At 31.7% G+C, this 24,138-nt stretch overlaps 1 protein-coding gene across 6 annotated transcripts in view; it reads left to right on the forward strand.

The window, feature by feature from the left end:
• Positions 1–24,138, forward strand: part of LOC113398721 (probable phospholipid-transporting ATPase IM) — a 70,151-nt gene that overhangs the window by 17,810 nt on the left and 28,203 nt on the right. For 2 of the 6 annotated variants that reach the window (XM_064216843.1, XM_064216844.1), the window contains exon 2: positions 13,641–13,926. In XM_064216843.1, coding sequence (XP_064072913.1) covers positions 13,869–13,926 — 58 coding nt within the window. In that variant the 5' untranslated portion in view covers positions 13,641–13,868. Of the gene's footprint in view, positions 1–4,892; positions 5,056–13,640; positions 13,927–17,494; positions 17,830–24,138 lie in introns of those variants that run through there. The other 4 variants (XM_064216842.1, XM_064216846.1, XM_064216845.1 and 1 more) reach the window with 3 other exon arrangements.

Genomic DNA, 24,138 nt, shown 5'->3' on the forward strand with positions numbered 1-24,138 from the left:
GCTTTATAATATATGACAAGCACGTACATAAATATTATAAAATAACATTATACAAGTTAAACAAACGAACATATGTATGTATAGACAGTTTTTTCTTTAAATCAATATTATAAAAAAAGAGTTTTAGGCGTTAATGACACGGAACATTAACATGACAGCTCGATTTTACTCGTATCTATTGATCCAAAACAACGAATACGGGCGGTATTCATAAATAAATTTCATGTCATGTATTGACAGGCAGGAAATCTGATGGGCTGTTAAAATAGACGACTCTAGCAAGGGCTATTGCTCTATCAGTGTGCCGTATTTCTGATTTTGTTATCGGTATAGCCGCATTATCGTCGAAATGACCGCATCGTCGCAACGGTACCGCGCCTTATACAATCACGTATAGCAGGGAATACGCATCTAATGTCGCTGAAAGTAGAACGAAAATGTGTGTCATACTTTTTCTGATTTCTACCCACATCATTTACTATTGATTATTTTTAATGCAGAATATATATTTTTTGGTCACAAGTAAATTTTTAGTATTTTTATCTGGGAAGGATCTCTTACGTGAAGATAATAGAACTATAGATTAGAGATTAAGGAAAAAGACACACAGAGACCACCAACCCCAAATAATCGAAATAAGAGCACGCGAAATACGAATATGGTAATGTTTTGAGTAATTTCAGTTATTAGTTAAAAAATCTCATTTTTATAACATTAATCTAATTTTAACTTTTAACAAACTATACATAAGTACAATTATAAATATGTAGTTTTTTATTGAACCTTATTTCTTATTCAAATCACGTTGAAGGTCGACAATAAAGATGGATCAGAGTGAATTTGTCCTTTAACTGGTGACTATGTTCACCTAGAGAATGTACTTAGTAGTTTATTGCATTCATTTTCGTGATCGCAGTGTTAAGTTTACTGAGTAGATATAATTCGCAATAGAGAACAGTCTTATAGTGGGTTTTCACTGAAATAGCGAAAAAACGATATGTGTTTGTAACTGACTGTGTTTGCTCTTTGTATTAATTTTTATTCTCAGCTTAAACCGAGGCAAAAACTACCGTAATTACTTTAGGGTAACTTTTGTAACCAATTTATTATTTATTTATTCATTCTTTATTGCACCAAAGCTTATTAATAACGCAAAAGTTGTCCCCTTTCGCGTAGGTATATCAATTATCTCAATATTCAAGTTGGTGAAGCGATCAAGTAATAACAACTTAGTGTTTAAGCTTAAACTTTTGTATTCGTTTTCAACACTTACGTAGCTATATAAGTAATAATGAACATGTGAATATGATAATGAGTCATCCATATGTATAAAAATCGCTTACATTCGCGTCGTGGGTTTTTGGCAAAACGACAAATTTTGTAATGTGAGCTTCAATTGTACGTTGCTACGTGTACGATACGCATACATCGTAAAACTGTTAATCATCTAAAAGTGCTCAGATCGTTGTTCGGGGCATACGGTCCGGGAATGAAGTCATGGCCATCGCGTTGTTTATAACAAATTATGAGACTTGTGTGAATTTCAAACAGAGTCAGGAAGACGAGCTAGTGAAATATTTACTTTGTCGATTTCCATAAATACTTTTTTACGTATAGAGTTATCATGTAACAGAGTTTGTTAAGTAGTTTATTTAATCAAACAGTCATCTCGTAAAACGCTGACTTTGTTCGTGTACAAAATAAATATAATGTAGAGGAACTTAGATTTAAAAGTAATTTCTTCGCCATATATACATACATACGTGTAGACTACCTACATGATACATCTCGCACTAGAATAGCGTGGTGGAATAAGCTCCTTAAGAGTACTCTCCGGCCATTGTACGGCTATGAGAAGTTAACGGGTAGGTGCACTGGTTTTATTTATAACCATATTAATATTATAAAGAAATTATAAGTTATTCGATTTCACGCAAAAATACTAATCGGATTGCGTAGGTATTTTCACGTGAATATAACCCTACTAGTCTGGTTTTTTTGTTATAAATTGCAATATTTGTAGAGAAAATTATATTTTTTTATCTTATATTATTTGCAGTCAATTTATTTGACTTTGGAGCTTTTGTGAAGAACTTTGGCAAAACTAAGAATATACTATATCTTTGTTCCGGAGATTTGTAGAAATGAAACCTATTAAACCACTTGGGCAGAAGCAGAGAAAAAGTAACTACAGACTTAAAAACTAACGTAAAAGGACTTACCTATTTCTTTATATCAAAATGTAGGAATAAATCTTTGATCAAAGTGCGAAGTCAAGGTGGGTTAGCTGGTGAATATGTGGTTTTTGTGCCGCAGAGATTAGAAACTAGGTTGAACAATAATCATTACAAAGCTTGCCAGTACATCAAATAAAGCATACATTGTTCGTAACAATATTTTCATAAAACAAAATTATCTTTTGTCTCTATTATATTGGCCTTTAAAGTTTTAAAGCAGTTGCTTTTGTTTAATTTTTTTCTTTCGCATAATAATGTCGACGTCGATTAGGAATATCACTTTTATAAAAATATTTAGAATATGACGCAGAGGTTAACTAAATAATAAAGACAATTTAATAGTTAAAGCAAAATATATGCATTGGTTTCAAGTACACATTCTAAGCTATACTTGGCACGTATGAGCTGTTGAACCATCTAACTAAGCATTAAACAATGTTAAATATGTTAATGACGCAAGCCTTTCCGTGACAATTATGCATTATCTTATATTATTTTTTAATAAATATAATATATTTAAAAAAACTAATTATTTTTTATTACAATAATTATATAATTTGGTATTTAAAATTATGTCGCTAATTATTGGTATATTAATTATTTAACAATAATGAAATTAGTGATGGACTAATAACCTTCTTGTTATACCGCGTAATTGAATAGCGATTTTAATACAATAAATTATAGAAAAGTGCATTCGACAATAAAATTATTTATCTATCCAAATTCTTGCAATATAATACGCCTTTTGTTGATACTGTCGATCGTAAATCTTTATTTCCTAGACATTGTTTAGGCCCGCAGTTATATATTTTCCCAAAATTACTTAATATTTGCCAAATTATTTTGAATGGGCCCAACGATAAAACAAAAACTACAAGATGTTAAGTTTATCAATGATTACGCAACATTTTCCTAGAATGTCGAGTAGTTCGAGTACCTACTACCTACTCAGTAAAAAACGAATACTCGGTCCAACACTAAAACAATCGGAACTATTAGAGGTTGACTATTTTTTTAAATTATATGAAGTGAATTAAAATTAAAATATAAAATTCGTAATTTCTGGTATAGGAATACTTAACTCTGCTCTGTCTGGTACATGTTTTCAACTTTAGAAAACAAAAGACTGTTGTACACAGTGCTTGCAGGTGCACATATATTTAAATACTTTTGCGGATCGTCCCACATGTATTGTAGTCTTTCGGTATTAAACTTTCAGTCTACAAAATATAAATCTAATTCTATAAAGATAGGACTTTTAAGATTTAGGTTCACGTATAATTCTATTAAACGTCATCGTGGAGTTTTTATTTCATTTATATTTATTTGGATAAATGTTTCAAAATCTGAAATATTAATGTTTGGGGTAACAGATTTTAAATCGATTAATATGTCCTAATTACGTTTAAACTTTTTCATGCGGTTTAAATCTGAGTATATGTATCTGTATCGAATGACATCGCTGAATTTGCCAAGTACTCGGTTCGACGCAAATAAACCGACCATAGATTGAACTGACTAATTAACGATTCGTATATTTATATTTGCAACTGTTATGGAATATTTAAAATTTAAATTCCTTACGTTACAGCAACAATTTTAAATTGTTGTAGTAAAATTTACTTTCTTAATTCATCTGTTTTGCCTGTTATGAGTTGTGACTGTTACTTTGTCGGTGTACAATCTGCGCAAGAGTCAGACATTCCGCGTACTCTTAGTACGAATGTACGCGACTTGCACTCGGCGAACTGTCATCGTCGATACGGAAGTTTGATTTGCTGTGGCTAACTTCTCTTCGTTAAGTTGTACTGTTGTCTTCTTTCTTGTCATTGGATCGATTTGAAATTGACGTTATAAGATTTTACATTATTATTTTGTTGGGAATATAGAAATCACTAATCTTAATTACTGACTAGACGTTTATAAATAATAAACGTTAACGGTAATTAATACGAGGAAGGTCATTTCGTGTAAAATTCGATTGTGTCGTTGGATTAACACGTAATTAACTACGATAAAAATATAAGAAATTTAATAAATTAATATTTATTTAAAATATTAGTATCAATATTTTTATAATAAGTACGTACAGCGTACGCTTATGTTAATGAGTTAAAGACAGATGTTAAAGTTTTTTTGAAAATTTCATCACCCAAGAGGGTGAAATTTAGGATGAAAGTTTGTATAGAAATTCGTCATTTTTCAAGTTAAAAACACGGAAATAGGTATTTAGTTTTCTATAAATTCAAAACCAACGTTACAGCGTTTCCAAAGGTATAAGAATGACTTAATAATATTTTACTTGATATATTATTTAGAAATAGTTGACTAGATATTGGAAACACATTAAAAATTGCTTATCATTTAGGCTAATTTACATGCAAAAAACTTTGCAAAATACGTGTATGTAATGTAAATAGGAATTTAAATATTTAATAACATTACTCTACTATTTATTTATTACATTGGTAACGGAATTTTAAAATTAATTGCTTGAATTGAATAGAATTGTCTGGCATGAGAAACCGTGAAACATAATAATAGAAAAAATGAAGGAAACCTAAGGAAAAGAGGTATAAGTCTGTATAGAACTCCTACTCACCTTGGGGCTTGCTGTGTTACGTACGCAAAATACATACTATACGCTACGCTATCAAAACAGTTTGTCTACCGCAGCGTCGCGAGTCGCACGCCCGTAGACTACGCGCTGCGGACTTTGTTAATTTAAGCGAAAATTCATATCAAACCGAAACGATACTAGTGCCTTTAACGTGATTTTATTTACAACTCCACAGAATATATCTACAATTTAAAGGTAAAAGTGATAAATATTACCTCGTCTGATGTCTTAATATCTTTTGATGTGAGTTGTCATTTAATTTAGGTTAGCCTCAATACTTATTATTTTTTAACGACAATTAAATGCTATATGGCAAAAGCGGTTACCAGTTAATTTATTTTATCACATGTTTCAAATATAAGTATACATAATGTTGTCTTCGACACTATAACTTTTATAAATTGCAATGAAACCAAATTTAGTTTTGGAAGTGTAACTGTTGAATAAATTTTTATGTTTTTCATCTTTAAATATTTTTTAAATAATTTGTTCCGAATTTTTTTGTAGCACAGACCAATAGTATGTTTATCTCGATTTATGAAATAACTACAATGCAATACTTATCTATAAAAGATTTCAGAAAATAATTTTCTTAAATTATTTATCGCCCAATATCCAAATGTTTTTATTTTTGAACGATTTTTATGGAAATGTAAACGAAAGTCATGTAATTTTGTATTTTAATAAACCATATCATTATATTATATACTTTGGTATATTATCAAGTACTCAAAACATATCCATAGCTAGTGGCTGAATATCTAAAAAAATAATTGTTGTTTTATATTTGATTCGATTCTTTTGTACTCAACAACATAAACATAAATACTATAATAGTATACGTAATAGGCAAACATTTTTTTCTGTAAATCCTTTTACCGCCGTCATCGTATGTTTAGGTAGAGGTTAGCCTTGACCGACAAACATTAAAATACTTTTTATATTTGCCAATCCTCAACAAAACTAGAATTATAATTATGTATAAATCTATAAATTTCCTATTTAATCATTGAAAACGTGATTGTATTTGCATATTTTTAAATATCTTGTATCTTTATAAATACAAGCTGTGACACGTGATTTTACACGCGTGCGATAATATAAAATTGAGTATTTATAACGCGAATATAAACTGAGGAAAAACGACATTACTATTTATTCTAAATAGAGGGAATTTCGGAACAATCCCAATATAGTTTTTATGAATTATAATTATGTTCCTTATAAACCTGCTTGTGTGCTTAAAATAGCGTGAACTTCAAGATCGTATATTTTTTTTATAAACTAACCTATTTTATTAAAATGAAATTTATCTAAATAAAATAACTAAACAGAACGTTTGATTGTTCCCTATAAATATACATAAGTTTTATATGTTTATAATTTTACCTGTTTTAAAGTAGTAGTTATAATTTGGTTGTTTTGGTTTTGATAACTTGCGAATATACTTTAAAACGGCAGTTGTTTTAAAAACATAGTATTCAATTTAATATATTTGTATAGAGTATTTATGTGTATGGACGAAGAAACTGGTTTCGTGTCTGCACCATCACGCAAAACAATTGCTCTTTTCAAGATGCAAATTTTAATCTTTCTATTAAGCTAGTCCAATGATAATTTTAAAATGTCTAATAAAATGTATATATAATTAATAACCTCAATATACATTAACATAAAAGCATATTTGTTGCTCGAATGCTAGGCTCGGCTGTTGAGCGTGTTTCTACATTATTGCTAACAAGTAACACGCGGATGAGGTCAAGACTGCTAACTAGTAAGAAATCAAATTAAACATTTAGTCTACTTAGTCCCAAAACATCAAATAGTAGAATAGAAGTAGGTGTGAGTAACACTTTATGTAATGAAAGGCAACACTAAGAATATGTCTACAGTCTAGACGCAAATTATTGTTACGTTTCATTTAATCGTTTATTACGTTCCATGTTTTCATTTACGGATAAAATTTTGATAGGGTTACTTAATAATATTGTTTAGTATTTTGAAGAAATTATCTTACATATAAAATTCAAAAACCTTCATCAAATACGGTTCCGCCTTTAACTAGTTCTAATAAAAGAAAGAATGAGTACTAACGGATTATTCGTTAAATACAAGTTTACAATTTTCTATTTGTAAGTTAAGGTAAGGTTATTGTTATTATTGGAGGCCTGGAATGTTGAAATCTTATTGGTGTATGTAGTTTTAAAAAGGATAATATCGACTTTAAAACAGCGACATCCGCCGCGTAATACCACAATGAATAGCATATTAAGGTTTCATTAAATTCGATTCGCCAGTTCTATCTGTAATAAAAACAACTTAAAAAGTAGATGAATACCGTCTTTAATATCTTAACATAAAAAGGAAGTTAATAGTACGGAACGACGTACGGGTTAGTAGACGATTCGTATCCAAAATGACAAGAAAAAGTCATCTGTTTCGTGGGCACTTATTTCCTTACATCGTCAATGCCGTCAATGGAATTCGTGCTGTTTTCTCCCTTTTGCCTGTAATTTGCTGACTTCCGTCAAGACGTCCTATCTTGAAGGAAACGCATTTAAGTTCAAAGGATTCAATCTCTGTTTCCTCAATCTAATTCGAAGGGATGGGAGAAGAGCTGCACTAAAAGCTAGTCGCTAGACCAACGAGACCCCTTTACCCTGTAACCGTACAACGGTAATATGTAGTATTACATTTTGGGGAGTTACTTGTCAGTGGGTCTATCCTAGTCGAGCGTGTTCATTTCTTACTACCAGCCTAATATTGTTCCACCAACAATTTTGCACAATTTTACGTGTACATACATATATTTAGCCAATCTTACAAAGTAACGAGAAGTAATTGGAACGAGAAGTAATTGAAAAGTAATTGGACGAAGAGTAATAAAATGATTAGATATTATTATTTATCAAATTTTGTACAAGCGCCGAACCAGCTCCAGTCGATAAACAAGCCAACACGACTTAAGACTTGCATAATGTAATATTTTCGACGTTGGAAATTGGAACTCGTAATCAAGTTTGAATGAAAAGCTCCTTCAAAAGTTACACATCGAAACTTGAAGTTCGAATTAAAGCTTTTAAAATTTCCAGGGGCCTGGATCAGATAAGATTTTTTTTTATATTAAAGGTTATAAGGAAAATAAACTTTATATACCAATCTCAGTAGACTAATTATTGTTGTTGCAATAATATTACGAGGAACAGATTGTAGTTAATCTTTACATTTGTAGTGTTTACTACAAACAGTACCACTCGAAAGATAATATAAATAAATAGATATAACATTGTTTTAGTCATCACATTGGCGCATTTACTTTTTTAATTTATTCAATTTAAAAAGTTCTTGTCCATGGAGGTATTATAATAAATTTAAATTATAGTAGGTTATATACATAATCTAATCGTGGTTGTATAAAAGATAAAATCTATAAAAACTATTCTTAAAACTCCTTGTTTTTCGTTTGATAACTATTTTTATGTTGAAAGTAATTTCACTAACATCGGACAATGATTGAACTCCTTTTATTTTTCAAGTAAAACTGTTTTTTTTGTTTTAGGTCTTTGTTTTAAGACCTTCTGGGTATTTACAGGAACAAGTGACATAACTTGGTTCCCAAGGTTGGTGACGCATAGACAATGTAAAGTATGGTGAATATTTCTTACAGCGCCAATACAAACTTACAATTGGGGTTGGTGACCAAGATTTCCATTTGCAATTCCGCTTACCTATTTAAAAATAATAATAGCAAAAATAGTAGTCGGCTTACCTTACATTGGTAATTATTGTATAAATACAATGGACATTAAAAGATATTGGAGAAAAACACACTTACCTCATTATCGTATATCCCTTAAAGCAAAAAAAAAAACGCCGGTATATCATTATCAAGTTTGCATTACAACAGATGACGTAATGTTACTTATCTAGGATTCTAGAATTTTCTGTACATTTCTAACAAATTTTGATTACGAGGTTCATATCTATGGTAAAGTTTAAAAAAATATCCTCAATTGAAATTTAATACAACAATTTTATCTATGATAGTTAAAGATGCAAACATTGATCAAAGGAATCGATATAAGCTTCTACTTCTTTTATTAATATTTGATTTTACCGTTTTGTAATTTGTCCTCAAAGAATTATTGTACAATATGGTAACTTATATTATATACTTACCTCTTTTTATTTAATTTATGTCTTTATATTGATGACAGAGAGTTTTTACGGTTTTTTTTTATTAAGTAGGTATATAGCCCGTTTGTTAAGAAATAGGGCTATATAGCTTTACGCGCAGCAGTAACCATTAATATCAAACATTTTGGCAGACTGTAGGCAAGTACTTATCAGTCCTCATCTGTATGAAACGGGCTTGGATAATCCAAATTTAAAGCTGGTGCAACAGCGGGGCACGGCTGTGCCAGTTGTAATATAAAATTCTGGATCTAACGATCATCTTTTTCAGCAATGAACATTCGACTCGTTATTGAAAAGATGTCATGCGAATGTATTTGATTCTGTTTAAGTATTGAGAATTGGTTCATTCTATGTATATTAAATGAGTCGTTATCAATGGAACATTTAATAATTAATTTACATGTAAATGTATTTTATAAGTGGTTCTCGATATACATCTTATCTATGGATAAATATGCAAATGCAGAACATCAGTTCAGTACCTTTTTCTCTACTTATTTTCAGCTGTTTTATTCTTTATATGTTTAACTTAACTCGTATGTTTTCCGCAAATTTTCAATAGTGGTTATTATTAAATTTCAACAGCTGAGCGGACACTAGTAAAATAAATATTTCCTCGTAACATGAGCTCCTTAACCAATTATACGATTCAGTTAAAGTTTTGTATATCTGTTGTTAACACTCGTGTTAAGATTTCTGGTAGATTACCATCAGAGTAAAGGTAGCGCGTGAAACATCGGATATTTAAATATTAGCAAAAAATTCATGGTTATTGTAACGCGCGCCGGACATTAGCCAGTACTAAATATATACAATGACAATTTAATTACGTTAGTATAATTTAATTTCGTTCTAATCTCATTTATGGTTTTAAAGTTATCACAACAATTGTACGGTAATGGTAAGCCATCAACTAGAACCAGGATGATAGGCTTAGAATTTTAATTGTTTGTGTTGCGGTTTACAATGATAAATCCAATGGCGTGTTTACTTATTGAGTTGGTGGTTTTGCAGTGATTATAATACAATAGACACAATAAACAAGGACTAGTAAATATGTTGCAAGGTCGAGCCGCTAGTCGTTAACACATGTCGATAAAATATCTTCGGAAGAACTTACTTATAATATTGAAATTACACGTTTCCCTACGTAAATATCTTATGCCATTAATATCCCATAAAAAACATTTACGACGGCAGACTCTTTCTCTTTTGACACTTCAGAAATAATTAAGTAGATCACAATAAAACATTGAACTAATAACAAAATACATAAAAATTCTGCAAAATCTTTTTCATTGAAGTTTTTAATAGCATCGCGAACTAGAAACAGATTGCAGTTCAAGGTTTGAGCCTCGATATATGATGTCACTGTGAAATATAGAGGATCCTTGTTCCGCATCAATTAGGCTAATTTGTGATACCGAAGTACGTTATGATATATAAATGAGATCAATTATTTTAATGCCTTAAAATATTTCTATTTGTTGATTAAATAAATATCTCGACATTTAAATGAATAATCAATATATTGTATCCATTTACTCTTACTAACGTTCTAATTAATTTATTTATGCACCACAACCATTTGTACCATCAATGAATGTTCTTCGACAATCAATAATAATCTAAAAATACAAAAAGATATTCAGATGAATCGTATGAATGCTTTGTGTATTTAATGTACTAATTAATATATTAATATTTAATTTTGGTTTATTATTGTTGATTATATTTGGAATGTAAAAAACAATTTCTCGAAAAATACCTTAAATATTACAGGGAGTATTTGACGTATTTTTTTTTTTATTATGAATGAATATTTTTACTTGAATGTTATATTAATATTTATAGATTAAAGTCAAATCAAATGTTATAACCTACATTTCTGAAATATACTTACACCGATTTTAATAAGAACTTGTTATTATGTAAACTTATAGACCCACAATGAGTGACACACATAAGGCAAATGTTTCTCATAAATGTATAATAAATAATTGATATAGATTTTTATATTTTTAATCTAATATTGTTTATCTCACTTGTTAAACTCTTATAAGTCTATTTAACGTATTCCATGATTCGGCGTCACATGAGCTAGTTAAATCACGATGGATTAAACCCTCTAATTATATTGACGCTATAAAGACTCGCATAAAAGACGTCACCTGTGTGCATAGATATAAAACTTAACCAGACGTAAAGTGGTATCACTAACGTAAAAGATTTAATTTCGTTTGTATATATTTTTCGAGTTTCCATACTTGAGGAAATTATATTTTTGATTAAAAATTAATTTTTAACATGATTATGATTTTATTTAAAATTAAGAATAATTTAATTCATTTATGTCGTTGTATTCTATAAAATTAAAAGTGAAAAGTTGAATGTTATTCATCTTTAAAATTTAGTGTTTTCTTAATTAAAACTTGATTTGATAGTGACATTTGTTATTAAAACATTTTAATTTAATAGTTTTAACGGCCATGCAACACTAATTCAAGGACACAAGTTCAAGTTTACTCTGAACTATCCAGTCAGATTTTAAAGTCGCTATTATGTATTGTCTACCATGACACGATCAATGTCAAATAAAAACTCCATGATTGTTCTACCTTCTAATGTACCTTAACGCCTACTTAGGCCTAATAATAAAAAAAAAGACATTCAGTTTTAGTAGCGACTTAACTCCACTTTAAATAACAATTAAATAATCGTATCTAGAGTGATTCTAGATAATAATTATTGTAGTTTGTTTGTTTGTTTGTTTGAACGTGCTAATCACAGTAACTAACGGCGCTAACAGTCCAATTTTGTTTTCAAAACATCGCGATTCCCTCCCCGTTGTCGTTAAACGCAGGTGAAACCGCACGGTGCAGCTAGTATTCTTATGTCCTTCAATCATCACATAGCTACGGGAGCGTCTACGTCGTAATTTTATGAAGAGCACTTATAGGACGTGCGATTGTGACAATATCGAGCAGCGCATCTCAATTCTCTCAATCAAGTTTAATTGTCTCATTAGGAACTGGTTGACGTTCTCTGTCGCTAGGCCTCGACCACATTACTGCTTATTTACCTACGTCGAATTTATTTTATTTTTCTTATGTAGCGTTCAATCGGCTAGTACGGGGTTTTTGTTTAATTTTTAGTTCTAGATAAAATAGAAGTCCTGTTTAAACGTTAAAGTGAGGTCTATGAAATATGATATACTCGTTTTCGCCGCGTGTAAGTTGTGGGGGGAGAACTACGTAGGTTTTAGATATAGAAAAGTAGTCTCCGTCCTTCCTTGGGGTTCGAGCTTGTTTCATACCCAATTTCAACCAATTTGATTTAGCCGTTTAGCCGTAAAAGCGTAACAGACAGAGTGCCTTTCGCGTTTATAGTATTAATGATTACTATAGATAATGTGTAATAATGTGTAGTAATGTGATTACAGGTATCGAATTAATTAGGTATTCGTGTTAACCACATCCAGGTTATAAACATTTAACGTCAATTAATTATGTTAAATATAAAATGTAATGTTATATCACACAGACATACAATAAATATAACATTTTGTTAAATTGATCTTCTTAATAAAGTAACTGGATAGAAGTAGTAGTTAATCACGATTCAACTATTGCACATTTTCACCAAATATATTTAATTTTTACTGAGGTAATCCCATTTTTTAAATATATTATTTTTATGTTTTTTTTTGTACAAAATTCGATATAGATTTATTCAGTCACTCACTCCATGTTAAATTGTTACCGGCTCGCCTAAGTATGAGTGAGTGAGTGAGTGGCGTTCGTTCTTAGAAGATGTCTTAGTGTGCGAGAGTTAACACAGCAAAAAATACAAATTACACTATGTAGGCTATTTCTTCTATTATGAACTAGTTGTCCCCTTGCGTTTTAAGGGTTGGCGTTAGGTGGCACAAAAAAACCTATATCCGTCCTTGTGGCGTCCGAGCTTCCTTTCATCGAATTTGGTTCAATAGATTGGCCGTGCAAGAGCTACATATAAACAGGCAGACTGAGTCGTATTTATAATATTAGCATAGATGTTGCGTTAGCATGATGTATAGATTAATTCATTAATTGTAGAGGGGCGCGCCTTATTAAGTTAAAAGATATACTATATATCCTTCCTTTGTGAATCCTGAATTAAGTTGTGTGAAATTGTTTCTATTGATAATCTTCTTCTATATATAAATAAAAACAACTCACTACCTTTTCTGGCTTTCTGTTTTTCCAACCGATTTTCTTTTCTTTTTTTGGTAGCTATCGAGGAGACAAGTGCTATCACCCCAAAAAATCACATCAGTAAATAACATTAGCAATGAAAAACTTATGTCCGAAACATATTTTTTTAATATGTTTTTCTTAATCTTTATTTAGGCCTCTGTATTTGAAATTTGATCACTAATAATAATAAATGAATACAAAGAAAAACAATGGCTAATATTTATATATTACAACTAATTTAAAACGTATATTGGCAAAAACATTTTTTATGTTAACTATCGATTGTATATTTATGAATTTTATTCATTATACTGGTTAAATTAGTAATTATTTCTTTAATTGCAGGAAATTGAAGTGCAAGATTGGTTCGCAGGATGCCGATCGCACCGCGTGGCCCTCCGCACGTTTTGATACCACCCTACCGCCTGCGACTCCATAGGAGACCTATTTCAACCCTCAAGTGGCCTTAGATTATATAAAGTGTAACTTTTGTACGCCTCTTTTACACCGACCTAATAAGTTTAAGTAGATACACAGTGTTTAGTGTTAAGTGTCGCGTGAGTGTAAGTTTATATGTGTGTCGATGGTGCGGCCGACATGGGAAAGTCCTCGGCGAGAACACATGGCCAAGGTGAGTGTGTTGTCCAATAGCTATTTCTAACCGTGCACCTGGCCTATCAGAGGTCGCTCAAAATTCTTGGTAAGTAGGTAATATATTAGTTATGATGACCTAGAGGTTAAACACGTGAAACTGAACCGAAGATTACGGGTTCAAATCAAGCATCACCGTTTTATGTGCTTAATTTGTGTTTATAATTATTCACCTCGTGCTCGTGCTGCGTGAGGGAAGTCATTCTGAGAAAACCTTACCTTATAGCAACATAAGAATCGGGTGATTTTTTGCTACATGTTTCTAGAGCATGTCCCAATGGTAGAAGGAATAAAGATAAACATACTTTAGATTTATATATTCCATGCGATTTCTAGGAGTCCTATTATATTATACAACGTAAACAGCTCTTGATTAATATTTATATATATTATAGTTTCTTTATTCAATTTTACTTTCAAAGTTCCGATTGCGAAGTCGCCGATATTCATAACGTAATCTTTCAAATGATCTATATTTTATTGCACAGTTATTTTATAAGTGAAGATTACTATGATGATATGGTAGCTTTTCGGTTTGCAGATAAATACAACAATCTCGTAAATGAGTTCAACTCGCTCTCATCACATCCAGTTTGCAGTTTCCAGTAATCAGAAAACATTATCTAACATAATATATGCAATAAGTAAAACTTGGCAAACGTTGTCCTGTCTGTGTATATACTGTGTATCTCAATTAACGTAGTGGTCGAGATAACTGTAAGAAAAAAGGATGACGGGCTGCACCGTCAGCTGTAGTCATTTCCACGCCATTTTCCAATAGTTCTGTTATATTGTACACTACTAACAGCTCTTGATTAATATATCTGTATTTATAATACAACACAATTCCACATAACCACTTATATCCACTTCAGTTTTACTTCCAATATTCCGATGATAGTTTTGTAGACGTTCAAAACGCCATTTTATCGCAAATCTATATAATTAATATCATGGATTATTTAAACTCTCGACCAATGACATCGCGTCATTTCGCTGTCAATTGTTGTTTATTTGGCTTTTGTGCTTTTGTGTATGGTTGGATTAAACTATAGGCGTGTCACAACAAAGTGCATAGTATAAAACCTATACAGAACCTACTCTATAAAAATACATTATATACATTCCATTAACTTTCATGAATATCGGTAAAAATAATATAAAAAGTATCAATCTGATAAACACCAACATCCATTTCATATATATACAAATTTTTCGATCTGGTAAGATTTTTCTAAACCCTTACTTACCAAAGATTAATTTGGCAGAATATACTAGACTCATGAATTATATTGACATCTACTTAATAAAATTCCAAAATGACTGACTAACAACGCACAGCCTATTAAGCCGGCGGGTCTAACAGGATAAAATTTCGCACAGGAATTCCTTATGGAACGAAAGTAAGCACTAAAATTAATCTCCTAAGGAGGTTAAATAGGGAGTGATAGTTTGTATAGTAATTCGTGACATATCTGATGTTGTAAATACGATATCTTTGACAGAAGCCTTCTGTTAATGAATTGACGGCAGTATTCAAACTTATTTTTTAATTTCTCATTTAAGAGGGTGAAATTTAGCATGAAAGTTTGTATGAAAGCTTATTTTCTTTATAGTTAAATCGGAATCTGTCTGATTGATTCTGCTTTTGAGAAATAGACAGTTGTTATAGTGATTTTTAATCATCTAAAAGGGTAGAATTCATTATGAAAGCTTGTATGGAAGTTCTCTATTGGTATTTGAAATTAGAAAAATGAAAATTTGCGTCTGTTTATGAGTAAAAAATTGTTAATGTTTTTCAAAATTTATTCCCTGGGGAAAATAGTCTAAACTAAAGACAACACAGGTAGCGAAAAATCCCTTAATACTTAAGAAAATTCAGTGGGGTTCTGTATAACGTTCCTTATAAATAATCAATGAAACATTACATCCAGTTGTAGATTACAACCTACATTTTGACTTGTTAGTTTAGTATATGTGTCGTCGAAATTTTAATCAGAAAGAATAATAGTAAAATATAAACGTAACGAAATTCAAAGACTTCAAAATTGATGATTACAAGAAGATAAAAAAAAAGCAAAAGCAAAAGCAAAAGCTGCTACAAAAGTAGATTTTTCATCGAAATAATCAAATTGTCGAAACTAGAACCATGAGCTTGACCTTTATTTATTTACAACTACACGTCCCGTAATAATATAATGCCTTGGATATCTTCCTCATAGATTTTTTGCGTCGAAATTATTCCATGCAAAGAGAGCAAACCAAACACTGCTTCTCAGATCCCTAATTATAATGCCGCTGCGCTCGCGAAGCTTTAGAGAAATATGTACACGTTTACTTGAAAATGTTTATTTTTTTCAAAGATACATCGTCCTGTGATAAATTATGGAGATGTTCGACATGAGTGCGTAATCACGTTCGTGTAGGTGTTGTTTGTCCGCTAGCAGCTTAAGATTTAATTTATTGATACCTTAATTGTTCTTAAAGAAAGCCAAAGCCGCTGTTTACCGTTGGTGTAGGTGACATTATCTAGGGAGCATAGATCCTTCTGTGAAGCCTCGTAAAACACGTGCTGATTACCAGATGCTTCAATGGGTCCTGCACTGTTATGCGGATTATGAGACAAAGGAAGCGTAACTGTTATTTATTTTTCAATTTATTCTTTAATATCTCGTGCGCAATTGCATAGCCGACCAATTCATTTTTAAATAGTAAGTATGTTTTTAAATACAAATATGGCCGAGATGGCCTAGTGGTTAGAAAGCGTGCGTCTTAACTGCTGACTGTAAGATGAACCTGGCAAGCACTGCTGAATTTCCATGTGCTTAATTTGTTTTTATAATTCATCTCGTGCTCGCTGGTGAAGGAAAACGTCGTGAAACCTGCATCTGTGTAATTTCATTGAAATTCGGCTACATTTTTTATCCACCAACCCACATTGGAAATACCTGGTTCCAACACGCTTAGCTCCAAAACACGTCCTCAATGAGAGGACTTAGCCTTAGCCTAGCTATGGAAGATGTCCAAGATATTAATTTTATTTTAATAAAAAAAATTAAAATAAAACTGTTTTTTTAAGCAATTTAATAAGCAATTAAAGTTAAATAATAACTTTAATCTAAATGAAATCATAAGATACAAGATTGATATCTCAAAATGAAATTCGTATTTTGGTAGATTTTAACTGCCATTTAGTCAGGCTTCAGTGGTATCATATAACATGTATACGATTCATGTAAAAAATACATATATTAAAACGCCTTTAAAAATATTCTTTAATTATAATAACTTATTAATTTAGTTGTAATTACAATTTTTTATTGCGTACAGAATTATTAGGACAATTATATTAATAAATTACCCAAAGGAATATAATATTATTAATTTTCGTCACTTATCTGTTTAGATTTTATATTTGAAATCGAACTTAAAATTTTCGTAGGAAATTTTCTTCTTTTGCTGTTAACACTGTATTATTATAGGCAACACTACTTCGAATTGTGCATGCGCGCGCCGTCGCGAGGGCGCTAGTGTATTTCGAAGAGGAGTATCGGTTCCGCGGTGAGTCGAAGCGCGCGTGTAAAGTCCGTCACGATTCGTGTGGAGCGTGGTGCGTCCGTGTTTCTCGCTCGGTGAGCCGGCGGGGTGGCCGCGCGGAGTGGAGCGCGGCATGGCGCGGCGGTAGCGGCGCGGATGTGCGCGCGCTCGGAGGCGGTTGAGCTGGAGGTGCTGGGCGCGGAGGGTGGCGAGGCTCGTGTGCCACCGCGCCCACTGCGCCTCTCACTCCTCGAACTGCTCGGCAAGTTGGTACGCCGTGACCAGCCCACCGCGCCGCGCCGCCGCACCAGGCACAACCATCGTTTTCGCACCTTCGTATCCTGTGGTCCGTATTTATAGTTTTAATGCTCTTTCGATCCGTAGCATTGCACAAAGAATCAATTTACCGCATAACATTTGATTTAGTACCTATCATTGTACTTTCCACTAGGTCAATGCGGCAAAGAAACATATAATCATTTTTTACTCTCATGAGATACCGTAGCAATGTATAAATATAGTAGTGAACTTGTTATGGAAGTAAAAAGATAATTTCCTGCAAAAGATTGCACAATGAGCAAGGTCGGAGTCGGCGCGCCCCCGCGCACGGTCAACGGCCGAGGCGGCGGCGCCGTAGCACTTCGCGTATGACCTAGCGTGCTCTCTTGTTATTGATTAATTGTCAATATTTTGCTTTTTAACCGAAAACATGGTTTTAATAATAATAATATCCATACAGAAGTCAAAAGCAGTCGATGATTAATATAATTTAAAAAACTAAGTAAAGTTGGAATAACTATCTTGGTCTGATGTGGTTTGTCAATTTTGTGTCCCTTAAAACTAACTGTTTCAACAAATTGGATGTGGATATGAGGTTATATTACTCGTTGGCTAACTAGTCGAGTGCAGTTTTATCCGGAACGGATAACGATAAAGATTAACGTGCAAAGAAACCCTATGAAGTACATAATATGTCAACGAGTATATGTTTTTTGTGGGAATATTTTCTAGAAAAATGCCTATATTCGAACTCGGTGTTTAACTTAGTTAAAAAACTAAATTATATCCAGTCTCAAGCAATAGTTTTATTAAATCTTCACTCTTCACATAGAGTAAATATTTTAGATATAACATTTTGCATTTACAATTATTAAAAAAAATATATATATTCAACTGAAACCTTTTCCAATTCAAATACTAATTTTCAGAGGTAAAATATTTACATTTATTTACACATTGGTTTTAATTAAATTATTTATTTAATTATATTGAATCAAACGTTAGCAATAAAAGCTTATCGTGGCAATCGGTATTTGGAGCACGGAGTAATTTATATTACGTAATCTTAAAAATGAATGAAATCCGCATAACATTTCTGCATAGTAGCATTCAATGAATGAACCATAGGCGTGGGAGCCGTGAGTATATTTCGTTCCACCAATCATTTCGCACGGCGCTGCTAAATTTAACAAACAGTTGACGTTTATTATCACCGTCTGCTATATTCAATTAGCGAGATGTTCCTGATCGATGAGATGAAGATTGGACGAAAAATGTTATGTGTAACCTATATCTTTATTTTAAGAATTCTATTTCCGTTTATCATTATTAAATATGAAATATCTCTCATACGCATACATCGTATTAATCAAAATCGAAATATACTTTATACATGTAGGATTTTTGAATCGTCATTTAGATTAAATTGAATGTTAAGCAACCATCGCGCATCGGTTCGTAATGTTGATTCTGCTTAGAACAAAATCAGTAGTAACTCTTTTTTAAACAATCACCGATATAATTTTTTATTGTATCAATATAATAATTATATAGAACAATTTATTGTGAATGGTCGCTCGGACGGATCGAGTCTAATGATTTTTATAAGGACGCGATTATGTTATCGATTAGGATATTGAATAGTTTATTTATTTTATGAATAATAAGCTGTAACCTGCAGAGCTACAGAGTTAAAACTCGTTTCAGTATTAAATGATCGGTTCGGCCGTTAACATAATCACATCAAAACGACTAAACGCAGTTAAATGCTGTAAGTGGGAATCGATCAATAAAAAAACTGCAACAATATACCCGAAATAAAACATTTAAACGAAACTATTTTTATTAAACTAGTAACTGTTATTACGTCAAATACAAGCCGCAGGTTGTTATCCCTTGAATTTTTAAGTTTGACCCAAAAGCTTAAAAATATTACAAGGCTGTAATTTACAAGTAAAAAGCTGTATGTGGCGTGAGATTTAGCTTTTTTTCACAAACTGCCGTTACAAACTGACGTTAGGACCGCTTGGCGCCCGATAACTTTGACTGATTAGATCATTTTTAATAAAATTAAACAAAAAAAAATACGTATCCTTAATTCTCTTATTAGACTGAATCATGCATAATTGACTCGGTAAGATGATGTAAATATATAACATCATTTAATTTATAACTACTAACTAAGATGGTTTTATGTTATTAGTACGTAAAAATACTGTCTTTTGTTTTATTACTTCTGAAAATGCGTCGTCTCAAAGGTATATCTTCAAAGAGGTAATTACGTAGAAAATATAAATTATATGAACGTTGTCATTTGGCTACTAAGCAACATTGTTTGGCTTGTTTAATAATATAGGATACGAGATAAAAATGTATATTGTATACGGTAATTAAATAATCAAAAACGTAATTAATCCAATTGTATGTAAAGGCGACGTACGACTGTGTGACACATTTTGTTTATTTTCGAGAGATAATAAGTTGCTTTTAGTTTTGCTCCGCTTTTGACGTAATTCTTTACGCAGTATGAGTTTGCATAGACTATGATTATAATGGCCTTCGTAGTTATGCCATATCCGTTCTTAATGACGTGTCTTCACATCAGTTTAGTTTTATGTATAAATATGAAATACTTCTGTTGCTATAACAGTAAATAAAATTTCTGTACCATTCTGTAAATATTTCTCTACTAAGCTAAGCTCTCTTTTCTATTGTTCCCCACTATAGGAGAGGCCTTGGAGGACGAGGAGGTTTTGGAGCTTGTAAATTAATAGCCTGTAAATGTCTTACTGCTGGGCTAAGGCCCTCACATATTGTTCCACAATAGCAGAGAAGGCATTAGAGCAGGAGGTGGATTTAGAACTAATTTCACTCATGCAGGTTTCCTCACGATGTTTTTTTAACAAAGTAAGAAAATGAATATAGTGGTCCATTAAAAAGTTTGAATCTTCGGTTAAAAATTAAAATTCATACGTTCTAACTACTTGGCTATGTCGGATCAGTGCAGTAAAGTAACGGATAATTATGGAAAGTGAAATGTCCCTGAGAGTGTTATTAACCATAAACGAGAGCAGATCGATCGTCGTCTCCGCGGCGCCCGCTCCGCCTAGACGCTCTAATAGCTTCCACCATAATAGTAAACACTTAAAATCGACCCTTAAATACCCTTTCTGTTCTAACTACTGAAGTGGAAGTTCAAGTAGTAACTTTAGCATATCGTTTGTATCAAACAATTCAAAGAAACTACTTCAAAAGTAACGATCCAGCCAGGAGCCGATACGAACTAAGTCGGTACGAACATCCTACATTAGCTCAAATCTTACGTAAGGTGCTTGTATCTAAACCATTACGAGTTGTAAGTTTTTCTAATTTAGAAGATATGTCTGCATTTACTCACACAAAATTTAAATAAAGAAAGCATTAAACTTAAGAAAGAGCTTAATCATAAATCGACACATTCCATTTTTAACTAATAAAGTAATAATTCATGGTAAACTTACAATTTAATTATAAACTTTTTATAAATATAAATAATTATGAAACATAACATCCAGGATACCTTAATTTAAAAAAAACATTTGCTAAGCAAGGGAGATATTGATAATTATATTTAAAATGCACAAATTACTATGAATGAAAAAAAAATGAAACCGTGGCTTAATATTGAAACGTATGTGTAGGCGAACAAAATATATAATCCTCCACATGACTGGACTGACATGGAGTCACTGGTCTCGGGGAAATTGAAAAATTAGAGCATTATTACTGTATTTGCATAAATAAAATGCTTTTGTGTGCCTTTATTAAGATAATGGACAGCTGTTTAGTGTATCCGTCTTTCGCTTAAGCAGTAATGTCTTCTTTAATCTCGTTCATTCAAAGATGGACACGTTTGATCATTATTTATATGATTTTAAAACTCTTATGTTATCCGGCTTGGATGCATTCAATGTGTAAAAAGCGGCATGTATATGAATATATTTAGTGTATATTTTTCTTTTGAACATTTGTTTACATGTTGATAAAGTGGAATATAAAGATAATCAGACAAAAGGATAAGGAGTATTGATAACAATATAAGCATATTAAGTGGTTAATATACCTAACTCTGATAAATATTCTTTAAACTTAACTCTGAGAATTCAAAGTATATATATTAAAAACATAATAAACTTAGTTAGATAAATCACCAATTATTAAAATAGTCTGATTCATATCGTCTCTGTATCACATAGTAAAGAATCGCCAAATATATTTTCTACTTACTCAGTTAACAATGCGTCACTATATTATAATATTAGTTTCCTAATGTAAAAGTGTAACGCACCAAAATCAGCTTATATTTGCCACACATTTTAATGATTTACTGTTCAATGTAACTGTGACCGGACAGCTCTCGTTTGTAAAATAAAAATAGAATCAATATCTATATTTACCCTAAAGTAATATGTCATAACACATAATACTCTGAAAATAACCAAAATATACTAGATGAGCGGTATCTATATCAGTTAGTTGTCTATTTTTTCTAACCGCGTACGTTGCGCAGCTGAGTCTTCCCGTTAGGGACGATAAATGAGATTCAATTTGTATCAATCTCTTACTTTTGTGGCAGAAATCTATTTCAGCTTGGATTTAAATCCTCTATCAGCGGTTAAAATCCATGTGCTATCCACGGTGATGTGATTACATTCCACTCGATTATTCCTCGGTTATATATATACTAGCTACCTACCTGTGACTTAAATCGCCCAAAATTCAGCCCCTTGAGGGATGAGTTACAGTCTATGCCCTTCCCGGGGACTCAAAGTATCTGCATATAAAATTTCATCTTAATCGGTTTAGCGGTTTAAGCGTGAAGAGGTAAAAGACAGAGTTACTTTCGCATTTATAATATTAGTATAGATATGTATGTATATATAATCGTAATGTTTAGTTTAGACTTGATAGTTCTGGTTACCAATAATGAGTCAATCGGTGCGTCCTCGGTCCATCGGTCCCTGATACGTCATCAAGTATAATATTTGAGAGTCTTTACACATGTCTTGTAATGTAAAGACATTACGTAACTATAATTCTTATGACGTGTTTATTAACACGGATTTTATACATTGCTTACTCGTTATGAGATAAGCGCTACTAAAAGCCTGGCATGTTAAATTATTAAAGTATTAAAAATTAATGATGACACGAGGTTTTGTTTTACAATACAAAAATTTAGCATTTCACGATGAATCTTAAAATGATTTGTGTTTAAAATGCTATCATGTAAAAGTGGAGTATGCAATATACTATATTAAGAAAGACAAATATCCAACTCAGTGAGAAAATCATATTTTAACAAGTTTATTGTATGAAATAAAATTTCTTTCCCTCATATCAAAAGTATTTATTTATAAATTCGCGCAAATTATTATTATTAGATATATAATAATGACAAAACGTTGATTAGTAAAGAAAGTACTATAAACTAACTATATATGCTAATATATATATATATATATGTTATAAATATATATACATAATACTTGCAATTAATATATAACTATAAATAATTTGTTTTAGATGATATAAAAAGTTGTTATTTTATTAAAAGAAAAGATAGCCAATTCGATTTCATGTAGTCCTCTGTACTTAAAGTTGTCTCTGAACTTCTGTTACCTTTAGTTAATAGTTTCGATTGTTCATTTTATAAAATTAACAATATAACTTAAAAAGTGTGCGTGGGTTACAGCCCGCATGCTTCAGGAATAATATCAAAATAGTAGTTGTCACGGTGTTATTGAAGTGAATTCAAGGCAGAAACTAAGATTTTAGAGAAATGTTGTCATACATAAATATATCTTCTTTCTTGATAGCTAATAGGAGGTGCTAGAGTTACAGAATACGGTTCCGATTGGTACTATTAGAGGGTACGCAGGCTTTCCGTGTTAGCCGTTCCGTAGCTGTCAGTTTTCTAACATTTTACCGCGAGTAAAATCGGGTGTAATCATTTTTATCTGCTATTCGACCAGAGACTGCCAAGAAAAGATGAACTGTTTCTAGTAAATTTTCCGGTTCTAGCCACATATACCACCATAGCTACCTTATATTTAATTTTTTTTATTGCATTATTGTTACAATAACTAAGATAATTCCCGCTTTTTGGTACATTATAGACGATGATAGAATTATGGGCATCTCGATGCGAACTTGCACTGTTGGCCGCCGCATCGATTTAAAATAAGTCGGTCGGCTAGGCGGTCTCGTGAGTAGAGTATGATCTATTCTTCGGCTTAAACAAAGTGATGAAACAGTCTGAATTTAAAATTAAATAATCAGTAATCAGATATACAGTGTCACCGTTGCTTTAATGCATATAACACTAGTCGAAATA

This window comes from Vanessa tameamea, chromosome 14, assembly GCF_037043105.1.
Source record: "Vanessa tameamea isolate UH-Manoa-2023 chromosome 14, ilVanTame1 primary haplotype, whole genome shotgun sequence".
Taxonomy (NCBI): Eukaryota; Metazoa; Arthropoda; class Insecta; order Lepidoptera; family Nymphalidae; genus Vanessa; species Vanessa tameamea.